General features: G+C 41.3%; 1 protein-coding gene across 1 annotated transcript in view; it reads right to left on the bottom strand.

Annotated features, from left to right (window-relative positions):
* The window catches only part of pphln1 (periphilin 1), a 35,797-nt gene extending 23,376 nt beyond the window's left edge, over window positions 1-12,421 (bottom strand). Inside the window, exons 1-7 of the mRNA XM_072672601.1 lie at window positions 12,098-12,421; window positions 10,887-10,931; window positions 10,560-10,624; window positions 10,263-10,472; window positions 7,906-7,970; window positions 1,599-1,733; window positions 498-667 (exon numbers count right to left, since the gene is read on the bottom strand). Of these exons, the coding sequence (XP_072528702.1) occupies window positions 498-667; window positions 1,599-1,733; window positions 7,906-7,970; window positions 10,263-10,472; window positions 10,560-10,624; window position 10,887 (646 nt within the window). The 5' untranslated portion in view covers window positions 10,888-10,931; window positions 12,098-12,421. The remainder of the gene's footprint in view (window positions 1-497; window positions 668-1,598; window positions 1,734-7,905; window positions 7,971-10,262; window positions 10,473-10,559; window positions 10,625-10,886; window positions 10,932-12,097) is intronic.
* Between the last annotated feature and the right edge of the window lie 208 nt (window positions 12,422-12,629).

Genomic DNA, 12,629 nt, shown 5'->3' with positions numbered 1-12,629 from the left:
AAGTCAATGTGAGAAGATTTGATTTCAAGTCATTTTGGAGCCATTTATAATTTATTTTTTGGTCCATTTATCAGAGACCAAATGGCACATTCAAATTACTTGCAGGGTTTTTGCAGGACAGCGACAATATCTTCCTGTTCAGCCTTTGACAGTTTACCTCCACCCATTCATGTTGAAGTTATAGCAGTGATGCAGCCTGGACTGCTTTCTGAATGTGGTACTACGAACAACAGGCAATTTAAAATAAGATGTTTCTGTACATGAAATTACATTATGTAATGTACATTTGGACAATCAAGACAATCAGAGAACAAGACAATCACATCAGTCTACCAGACTGAAGCCACAAAGAAAGAGGAAAGCGAACAACTCACGAGATGCAGGATGTTTCCTCACTAGGCTACCAGTGCTAGTGACATTTACCAAAATTACTATACAGATATACAGCTGGACGTTCTCTATGGGAATAAGAAGATGGGGAGTCATGAGGAGCTTACTTTTGCCCTGAGGAGGCTGATACGGGAGGGTCTTTCCCCTGTCGGGGGAGTAGCTTCGGCTGCTGATGCTGGATCCAGAGCGAGGGGAAGGGGGGACATCCCGGCGGACAGGGGAACGCTCCCGCACTGGTGGGAAAGGTGCTTTACGGCGCAGACCTTCCCTTTCTTCCCTGTTGGTGAGAGATGGGGTTTAATGTCGAACAGGTGACTTACTCCATGGTAACCTGCTTGAGGCATGGCTGAGATGAGCTGCAATTTAACAAAGTATGAACACTAAGTTGAATAGAAAAGAATACTAGATAGTAGGGTCAGTTTATATTTGATGCATTGCAAATGGCGCAACCCCACTGTTTCCAGCCCCATGCCCCATCGGAGTACGTGGTCATGCACCTCCAAATTTAGTAGAGCTCTAAAGTCTACATTACTTTAGAGTACTTTAAAGTCTAGCTTAGAATCCTTTTCTGTTTTTCGCAGATACCACAAAGAACCAGCAAGAGGGACAAATACTATTAACTTAGTCATCCGTCAATCAGTACAGATTTATTAGGCAAATTGAACAAGAGCCTATTTGTCCCTTGACTTTTTACATGGAAATGATGGAAGATGAAGACGGAAAAGATGGAAATGATATGAAATTATGTTAAATAGTATAGTATAGTTCATATATAGGGTATAGTGTTATAAGGCTGCATATTTTCCTTCTTCAGAAAAATTCAAGATACTTTCACTAATCTATAAGAAACAACAGGCATCCTTCTAGCACAGCTAGGCAAAGCAGGGCAATTCAATAGCCTCCTCGACAGGGGTCGTTTAGAAATGTTAGATATCAGTATAGATATGGAAGGCAAATTAGAACATGACATCTTTCCCTTGACTTTTTACATGGAAATCCAGTTGTTTAAAGTAGTCGGAAATCCAGTCGTTTGGAGAACTGTAAAAGATGGAAATCAACAAATATATCTTTTAAAAAAATGCCTTTGGGAAATCAGGTCTTTTACCTTCTTAGCTGTTCATAGTGACCATTGTTCTGAGCAGGGGTGTCCAAAGTTTAATCACAAATGCAGAACAGCATAACGTGTTTGATATCGGCCAAACACTTACCCACGGTCCAGGTTCATAATGGCCTGTATTAGCGTGTCATCTCCTTGGTCGGGGCCGAGAGCCGACAGGGGTCTGGGTGCAGGGTAAGAGCCTTGGACCCGAGCGCTGGGAGGAGGACCCACTCGATTATTACCTCTGCAAGGGGTGTTCATAAAACACAAGAGTTAATAAATAATAAATAGGAACATTTTATCATGTTTAGACATAAAAGAATCTCATACAGTGTGTAACTCCATATCCGCAAGCCTATTAGAAATACTTGAATTTCTGTACAAATTCAGACTGGTTTGATGAGAGATACTGAGCTTATTGTAGAGAAACCTGCAGACTCATTTCTTTACAGTGGTGGTGATACAAACCAGATGTCTAAACAAATGAACACTTCCAACAGCTACATAACATGAAATGGTAACAAATGTGTGGCTTGCTGCCCTACACTTTTCAGAAATCCATTCATGGTGACAAGGTACATTCCCTGATGTTATAGTCCCCAGAGAAAACAACCTGAATTAAACACATCTCTTGGTTAATTGACTGCATGTGGGTAGGATGAGCATAGTGTAAAGAGACTGCACATTTCCTACACATTCAATATACTTTCACCACTGTATAAAAAACAACAGGCATCCTTCTAGCACAGCTTGCTCTGCCTCACTCACGGGTTAAGAGGGGCAAAGCGGGTCACTTCAATAGCCTCCTCTACAGGGGTTGTTTAGAAACTTCACGCCCCTATCCTTAAGGGGTCAACGGTGGGGGCTTCTGCATCTGAGGGCCATTAAACTGGACGGAGGGAAGGCCACGTCCGTCCTCTTACCCAGCAGGGAGACTGGTTTGATAGATTACTTTCTACTTAAACCCTTCATGCAGGGAAAGCACCAGAGGTAACAAACTTCAAAAGGAAACGAGAGCACAGAACAAGGGAGCTGCTTTCCTTTTTACATCTGAAAGACTTATTTGTAACAAGACTAAAGCTCACATCTGCACACAGTACGCTGCCTATGCAGGAGAAGCTGGTCATGCTTCAACATAGTCCGCTGTAGAGTTGCGAGATTTACAGGATTGAACACCAATATGAGCTGTGAGTGTCTCAGCGGAGTCCAAGAGAGCACAACTGGCTCTCTTAAGTGATGTTGACCGGCACAGGCATCTGTTAGCTGGTGCTGTGGAGCTGGGGACCAGGCCCTTTCCTGATGGCGGTTGCACTGGCGGCAGTGCGAAAAAGAGGTGGTGGCTGGCTTTGCATGTATCGGAGAGGACATGTGCTTACCCTCAGTGTCGGGAGCATTGCTTAAGCTATGGGGTGCTATGAACGGGTGGGTTTACTGGCGGTTTTAAGTTGGGAGGAAATTGGAAAAGTGAGTCAAACAAACATTTAAACTGCCTGGTTTTGCAGATTAATTTCCATATATGGACTGTATGGACCATGGAGTGGAAGGTACATTTTGCAACACACAGTTTCAACACTACGTCTCACTCTTTCATTGCCTATTTACTCGTCAGCTATAGCCTGACCTACTGGTATGACCCCCTACATTGATCCTGGGTATCGGATTAATGACTGCTCCCTAATTAAGACAACGCTAATGGAAAGTTTACGCTACATCGTGGGAGCTACCCACCTCATTTAAAGACTTTGCATGTTTGTGTAAGAGTCATGCCAGAGGCAACACATCCTGCTTGTAAACTCCAGCTTGCTTTAAACCACACAAAGAGCCATGGCCTCTTAAAACTGTTGCAGAGCCTCCTGGAACTACAGAGCTGGGGAGCTAGCCAGCGTCCGCATCGTTCATTAACGCACATCTGCGTGAGGCGCAACAAAGGCCGCGGTTTTTTACGCTGCCCTCGTCCCGCTTTCCCTGTTTACTCCCTCTGGTTGAAGCGTTTATACGACCCTGCAGTACAGGCTGGGGGGCAGGGGCGGGGAACGGCCAGGAACGAATTAGAGGCACCTGGTTTGGGTGACCTTGGCACGAACCCTTAACCATCTCTCTCTCTTACACACACGCACACGAACGACAGCAAAGGCCGCTCATAGTGACCTCACAAAACTTTAATGACCCGGATTTTTTGTTTGAAGTGTACATGACCCGTCTGCCCCAGACCGACAGAGCAAATTACCACATGTCTGTCTTTACTGCCGATATTATGCTTATGTACAAAAAGGGGCTTTTAATAACCTTCAGCTTCAAAAAAAAAAAAAAAACTGCAATCAGAAACCAAGAGTAATAATTGCAGACCAACATATGAGACAGTGTTGATGGTTCATAATGAGTTACATGCTTCCAAACCAGTCCAGACATACAGGCTTGCACAAAGTCCTAAATTTCAACCAGTTTTATAGGCAGGGGTAATAAATAAGGATTTTTATGCATGCTGCCCACCACCAAATATAGCCTACAGCATGACTAAAATGATTAACAGACCATGTGCGTGAGTGCAGTAATTCACATTTACAGCGTCATCCGATGACACCAGTGCCACCATGTGGTGGAAAATGGTTGTATATTCATTATTACTGTCTGGTTCCTGCAAATATGTGCAATAATCAATAGCGTAACTGAGAGAAAGCTCAATGGCTCTATTATTTAGCTTGGAATTAGTGCACATTAGTGCTCATAATACTTCAGGGTCTTTCCTTGGAGTGCTCCAATATTTCTCCCTAGTTCAGTGCTGTAGAGGCTGATTTTGGATCATATTTACCATTGGTAACTTTTCCCAACATGCAATACCGGGCAATGGCCACCGTTCATTTACTTCAAATCAATTAGATATGATTACCCTGTTGCTAGGGGTGCAATAGCGCAACAAGGCAAAAACGCTGACAGATGACAGATAGGCATTTTATGAATTATGATCTCTAATGCAAATGAACTGTGTGAGAACCGGCACCAAGCAAAACACCACTCCAGCATGTTCACAAGCATGTCACACGCCACACTCCTCCTGCCTTCCAGCTGTAGTCTCATTACTAGATTATGCAACAACTGGATACAGTGACTGTTTATCTTGGTTCAGCTCATTCTGTTCAAAACCTCATCCAAATATCCAAATGTGAATCCAGTGTGGCCAACTTAATCCTCAACGGTTAATAAGTGATCAAATAGAGGAGTTTTACAGATTTAAGATTTTACAATGCACAGTAATACAACAAAAGGTACAGAGCACATGAGACCCCTAATAACTGTGCAAGGCCTTGCAGACTGCAAGAAAATGATCCCATCAGATAAACAGCACTTAAAGCTTTTATATTTGAGACAGAGACAAGAAAAGGAAAATCCACTTGCGCTTCAACTGGCAAGAACCTGGAGATACGATACGTAATTATCGTGATACAGGTGTTATGATTCCAATACACTGCGCTACACTGAGATACTTTAAGAAAGATGATATATCACAATTTTATTAATCAAACTTTGGGACTTCTGAGCTAAAATAAAAGTTGGGAACAGTGGGATCAGTAGACTAGGCTATTTAGAGGTCGGGGGTTTAAACACAACACAAACGAACCAAACTTTGCCACCAAACTTTGCATGTAACCTATTCATTAAAAATCAATACTGTGTTTTTGAGAATCGGCACAGAATTGAAAAATATAATATTGCGATACTTCGATATATTGATTTTTTTTACACCCCTAACTCAACACTGTGGGTTTGAAAGGATGTGGAGCTGCTCAAGAATCATTTGAATCTTTTAATCACTTGAAGTTAATGGCATTACTGCAGAATCTCTTTGAGTACAAACATGGACCATAAGAAAGCCGAAAAGCTAGCTAGTCTGCATGCCAGTGCTCGTGCTGCAGATGAGGGGTCTTTTTTGTGATATTGAGTTGACAAAAGACCACCCATATTGTAAACTGCGCTCTTCTTCCAGCAGTTTGAGCAGTTCCTTTGATTTTTCACTCACCAACAGTTTTTAATGACTGAAAAAAGCTCTGGGACAGAGGCAAAATGGTGTATGCTCGTGATCAGCTCGGCCGCTATCTGCGAACCGTTAAGAGGCGCGACCTGAGAGCTTGCAGGCTAAATATCCGGCACCTTCAGGGGAGTCCTCATCCAGAAGTGTGAAAAGTGTTGTGACCCAGTTGTGACTGGCAGGGAGTGTGGTGACACGGGGTGAGGGGCGAACCTGAGGGAGGAGCTGTACAACATCAATGAGAATGGCTACAAAGTACGCAGTACGTGTCACTTCTCACGTGTGTTTGTGACGGGTCACTCTGGCCACACTGATGTACCTATTCATTTTAAGGGTTTGCTTGCTTGAGGCTCAACTTGAGGCCCATTTTCTCCAACATCTAGCCAAATCTTAATATGCGCAGCCATGAGTACACTTTCCAAACTGTTAACTCAGGAACTGATAACTCAAAGATAACACGGCATGACAGGACAGGCTTTCTCGCACAGGGAAGAACAACAACAACAACAGTGCACAGGTAGGTTTTCCCTAATGATGATACAGCTAATATAAATAAGAGAGAGCATTTAAATTACAGGAGATGGAGAGGGTTAACGTGGGAGGAACAAGAGCGATAAAGCCACAAGGAATCTTCCTAAACTAACCCTTAAACCACAGCACCTCTCTCTGGGTACATTCCCATGACAGCAAAGCCAGAAATCCAGCAGAATGTAGGTCGGGTATTAGCTTGATTTATGCTCCTTGTTAAGACATAGGACTTGACATGTTTTTCTCTCTCTCTCTCTCGCTTTCTCACACACACACACATAATTATATACATTAAAAAAACAAATAATAATAATAATAATAATAATAATAATAATGTACATGTATACACTACAGGTCAGAAGTTTTAAAACGCCCACAATCACACAATCTCTTCTGTTTTTAAAGTTTTCTCCAGGTACTAAGTAGGTTTCTGAAGTTTTTGATGGGGTAGGACTGTACTCATTACACTCAGACTTGAAATTTGGAATTTCTCCAAAAGAAAAGCCTACACCTTTAAGTTTATAATATTAAAATGTATAATAGTTCATCTGTGAGTTTCTTTGTTAAGTGTCTTCTTATAATATTATGTACGTATTTTATTCATTATACATACTGTGGTACAGAGAGCAGTAACACAGTCTGTTTCAACACCACTTTCATACCTAAAAAAGGGTTTGTAGGTAATCTGCAAAAGTTTGGACATCTGAAATGTTTGCATCAATTTCCAAAATAGAATTTACTCCCATTGATACAAACCAGCTGTGAGTGGTTAAGCAATAATCCTGCAATGTTCCCTGAAAAAAAAGCAACACCTTTTTTAATTCAATGTATTAAATTTACCATGCTTCCCTTTTTACAATTACAGGTTCTTTTTGGACCTGAAGTGTTTAAATGTCAACAACACAGCACAATAGGGTGTTTTCTAATTTTTGACAGGTAGTGAATGTATGCAGTAATAACTTTTTTTTCTACAGACTCAAACTTTGATCAGGGAAACCAAAAGAAAATGCTCTGATGTGTTATCACTTATTTCCCTGATCCTATATTGTACTATGGCACTGTTTCCCCTCCGAACAGGAAAACATATGAACACACACACACACACCCCTTCTCAAGCACTTTTAACGGCTGAAGCAGTGCTGCCATCTGCTGAGAAAAGCAAATATTTTTAGAAAGCTCAAGGTATTGCAAGGGCCACAGATATCCCAAAATAATCCAGACAAATAACCATCTCAGCTATTTTGGACGTCTTATTATTTGGTTCTTTTGCTCATACTGTGCAAAAGCAGTTGGTCTGACTGACATGCTGCAACGTGGGTGCTCACACACCCTGTGAAACGCAGCCCATAGGCAGACTTCTTTCTACATAGATTTCAGCAGAATATGGCACCCTGTATATTAGAAATGTTGAGAAACCACTTAGTCTTGATAACTTGTGCCTTGCTGTGTACTGGGAGTCCTTGGAGAAAAGAAAGGGAATGTAGTACATGGATCCACAGGTGGTTGGGAAGACGTGGACACTGCAGTTTGTCTGCTATGCAGAGATGAAATATAGGATGAAAGGTACGACTTGACTGTGAGACAAGCAACCAAAACTCCTGACATGCCAGAAAGCCATCGGGTCAACCGACTACTCAATTGGGTTTTTTTGGGCATTGCTTCCCCTCTCACACCGCACGTCAAACGTCCTGAGATGCAGGCCTAAAATTGGCTACAATTGCGCAGCGTTTGTCAGGCTTGATGCTTTTCTAGCTCGTTCTCTGCTTAGGATCACATTCAGACATAACACTGACCGCAAGGATAGGCACATTCTTTTCCCCTTGGCAACTTAAGTGTGTACGATTACTATACATCAAGCTAATACCTGAAATCCACTTGGCGTCCAGAGTGAGGCTCCTCTCTGGGTCCTCTGTAATAAGGGTAGTCCTCCTGTTGAGACACACACACCCAGAGACTTAAGTGATAATTACAATCATACAAAGAGAGACTGACCTACAATTCAGAGCCACCTTGGAAAAACTACACCTCGACGACGCACCTGAACTTCAAAATGGCTCAACCGGTTGTGTCATTGTTAATATGACTATTATGTGATGTTTATGCAATGCTTCCCCAGATTCTTTTTGCAAAAACACACACACACAAAAATTGACAATATTCTTGATATATGAGATATTATTGATATTTGTATTAATGTTACAAGGAATGTTTGCAAATGTCTCCTTTAGGACACGTTTACAATGCATGAAGGGCTTGTGAACTGAGTGAGGATATGCTGGGGTGGGTAAAACAGTACAATGTGGAGAGCAGATACCTGAAAACTAGAATTAGAAAACAAAACAAAAAAAAAAGCTCTATATAATTCTGCATATATATTATTATATATATTTATTTATTTATAATTGTGGAATTATGCAATTATCCCTATGCTATGCAAACGTACTGAAGTCACAATCCTGTTTTTCAGCCCCTGCTCTTTATTTTAAGTACATTATCAGCTAATGCTTAGTATCAGTCGATGGCGATCCGCTCTCTGTGTTTTCATAGATAAAACAGCCAGTGCTGCCAATTAATAATGAAATACAAATCTAATTTTTTTAAACAGACTATTTACATAACGTGACATTCTGAAGCTGCTCTGAGACAAGTTGGGATGATGATTGACTGTAAACAGGCTGTACAAGAAGGGCCAGAGGCAACTGTACTTCCTGAAGAGGCTGAGGTCCTTTGGCACGGCAGGTCTGCTGCTGAGATCTTTCTATGGGTCTGTGGTGCTAGTGCTAGTTTTTATGCTGTTGTGTGCTGGGACAGCAGTGTATATAAATATAAAATATACACACTTACACAGCTCTCTCTAAGGATAAAAAAGTAATTAAACAAAAAAGCAAATTAAACAAAATAAGTAAATACGAGCCTTTTGCCATTGCAAAAGTATGAGTTATAAAAATAAACAAATAAATTACATAATACGTAAATATTTCAAGAGAGCAAAATAACTGACAGCATTGTATATTGATTTTCCATTTACATACGCTCAAAAATAACACTGAATTAATGTTGTCAATCACTGTTTAATAAATGTGCACATAAATAAATTCTGACATCTGTTATAACATTGATATGATGCATTAGGAGATGGAAATGAACAATGATTTAGTGTAAAAATGTTATCTGGAATTTAAAAAAAAAGAAGTTGGTTTTAGTAAACTAAGTTTAATTGGGTCCTCAGGGGGACATACAAGAGATATTTACAAGTCTGATAATAATCATGCCTGGATGTGGCTAGTGAAACTGAACCCAACTGTCATGAGAGTTTGGTTAACTGGATGTTTTTGTGGCTGAGGTGGCAATCTGTGTTTCTTCTATGGGTAAATCTTTAGCGATACAGCACTGTATGCATCATCTGCATTACTGCCTATTCTGCACTGGTCATGCTCTTTTGCATGGGTATACGCACATGAACATTTACACACTCTACATTCTATTTCTTCGTATTATTATTTGTACCCTGCTCTTTTGGGTATTCTCTGCCTGTCTTGCATATATGCTGCAGGAACTCCAAAGTATTGTCTTATGTCACTTATCTGTGTTATGATTTCTCTCCCCCCCCCCAATCTAATGCTTGTGCATCAGCCTGCTGCTGTTTTTAAACTTGCTGTTTAACCAGCAGTGTGGCACCCTCACCAGTGAAGCGGAACATTCTGAGGTAGTTTCGTTTTTCTGTCAGCCGTGACAGAAGAGTGATGGTAGTGCATTTCCCTCGTGCCTTTGGTGACACGGCACAAAACAGCAGAAAATACAAACAGGAGTGTAACAGCATATTCGCTCAAGATTGGAGGAAAAGCAGCTTAGATACAGTAAAAACAACGATTACGTTCTTGAGTTTCACTGTAAAACAGTTCAACACTGCAGGGAGAACTCAGAGAACTCTGTAGCGGATAGTAGCCGATGTGCTGTGCTGCAGTATCATTATAACACACCAGGCTGGACCACAATCACAATATAGACAATGTAGAATCATTGCCTGACTAAAGAAGCCCTGAAGAACTGTTTGTGTAGCATGATGGAACTCATTTACGTTTTAATAATAAAAAGACAATTTTAAAATCAGTTATCCAAAATGATTTCTTTAGTGCATTTATTAAAGAAGTGCAATGCAAGTTAGATGAAAACACAACACAGTATTTAATGCGGTTTCGTTGCTGCAGCTTCTGTACTCACCCTCCGGCCGGGTGGGCCCGCTCTAGGTTCATTGCTAAAAGAGTGATGGCTGTCACCATGATAACCCCTCTGATCTTCACCATGGTAGTTTCGGGGTGCACCGTTTGGGTAAAAGCGAGGGCCGTCATATTCGAAACCTCGACCGTATTCATCATCAGGGCGTCCGAAATTGGGTCTCCTTTCCCCACCAGCCCCTCTTTGATACAGGCCCTAAACAAACAAAGGCAAGTGTGTCAAATAGCTATGACATCAAGGCACACAGACGGCATGTGTGTGTAGTGTAAACACTGCTCTTACAGCTCGTTCTGGATGGAAGCGCTCCTCATACATCTCTCGGATGTTCCTCTCTCTCCTGAACGCCACTAGAGGGGGAAAAAAGAAAAAGAAAATACAGTGTGTTAAAGTACCTTTTAGCTAAAGATTTTCACAGTCACACTAAAACAAGACTGGTGTCAGAATTATGCTTTTATAAGTGAAAAAGCAAGAAAAAACGAATTCCTTTATAAAAAAATAAAATAAAAAAAAGCAGGAGATACATTCTGGCATCAATGTACATTTTGGGCCATGTTTTACCATTTTAAAAGTTTAACACATTTTAAACAAAGATGAAAATATTCCACCTACTTGCTTTACTTATGAAGTGATCTTCCGCTGTACAGTCTTGGTTACCTGAAAAGGTACAGGACAAAAATCAAACAGTACAAAATACTACAGTTACAAAGTGCCTGGTCCTCCACTTTGAGAACCGAAAAATCCAATGAATTCCTACGAATTATCAGAAATGCAATCTTCACCCTCATATCTACAGTAAAAATGCATTTTTTGCCACTGGGCCTTTGCTACCCCCTACGGTTGCGGAGGGTAACTGACTTTTACACCCCTGTCATAAATACAAATCACACTAAAATCCTTTAAACCACTTCCACGAACATTTTCACCTTTTTTGTACTGGTCTTAGAAACCCAAATTGTAGTCCCAAACTGCAGAGCAGAAACACTTTGGTAAGCCAGATCGTGTGGCATCAACAACACAATATGTCCAAATGGTTGTAGACACCCCTTCTAATGAATGCATTTAATGCAACCCATTGCTGACACAGATGTACAAACATACATATTGTCTAGTCCCTGTAAAGAAAGAAGTACTGCCAAAAGAAAACCTTTCTCTGGAGCAGATAAACATGAACCTGTCGGCACCTTGTCTAATGCCACGCGTGGGCTAGAGGGGTATAAAGCTCCACAGCTTAACACTGTGCGCTCCGGAATGATGGTGCTCCGTCCAGTGATTTGGGATGAATTGGGGTGGTGATCATCCAACTTCCTGACCTCACTAACGCTGAGTGCGTTACTCCAAAAAGGCAAGATACACTCTTTTTAATATCCTTGCTTTTCGATTTCCAGTACTTCTGTCCATATAGTGAATTTTTATTGTTAATGAAGTTCTAAATAAGGTCTGAGACTCTGCTAAAAGGTATCCGAGAGATCTCCTGGGGTGCTCAAATGTTTGCATGGTGCTCTTTTCTTATTTTTCTCTATACAATTGTGCAAAACAAAGATAGCTAGCACACTAATCTGACTAATCTAAAATGTTCAAAACAAATATTTTAATCTCTAAGCATGCTTATTAATACGTTTTCTCATCCTGCTGAGTTTTGACACAGCGAGCAGGACACAATTCATCTGATATAGCTAGCTAGCTAGGTCAGACCCCAGCAGCAGTGGCTTACACATCATGACAGAGACTGACAGGAGAAGAAGTGAGCGGTTTAAGCAGCAGTTAGCGCCACTGCCGTGCTGTCAAGTCGTGATCAGTGGAATTAAGACCAGTATACATACCTTACATGTATGCTGAAGTGTGTGAGAGAGTGAAAGAGAGACCATAGGTCTCTAATACCACTCTCCCTCTCTCTCTCTTCCTCTCTCTCTCCCCCTCTCTTTCTCAGTGCTGCTCGACACCCAGCTCCACCGCGGCGCGCTTTGTGTTCAACGTCAACCAGCTCCTGAAAATAAACAACGCGTAACGTTGCAGTTTACTCCCGGGAGCAGAGTTCACATCATTCGTGCAGAAGTTTGAACTTTGCCTAACTCCAGGAGAATCGACGGAGGAAAAACCTTTTAGCCAAACCAGTTCACAAACATCACTGTGGACACGAATGGGAAGCGGCACGAGTCACACACAGCGTTTCCCGTTCGCGGCGTTGTCAAAATAAAAGTCTGTCTGTCCCGCGTTGGAGAAACGTTAGTACTGAGAAACTGCATTTATTGTAGCTAATTTAGATTTTCAAATTTCTATCCTAATACTTATTGTCTGTGGCTTGCAGCGTTTGGTCCATGCAATTTCCTTAACAAGTGTATTATATTTGTCATA

Source organism: Salminus brasiliensis, chromosome 2 (assembly GCF_030463535.1).
Source record: "Salminus brasiliensis chromosome 2, fSalBra1.hap2, whole genome shotgun sequence".
Taxonomy (NCBI): domain Eukaryota; kingdom Metazoa; phylum Chordata; class Actinopteri; order Characiformes; family Bryconidae; genus Salminus; species Salminus brasiliensis.
This window is presented reverse-complemented; position numbering and strand designations above follow the sequence as displayed.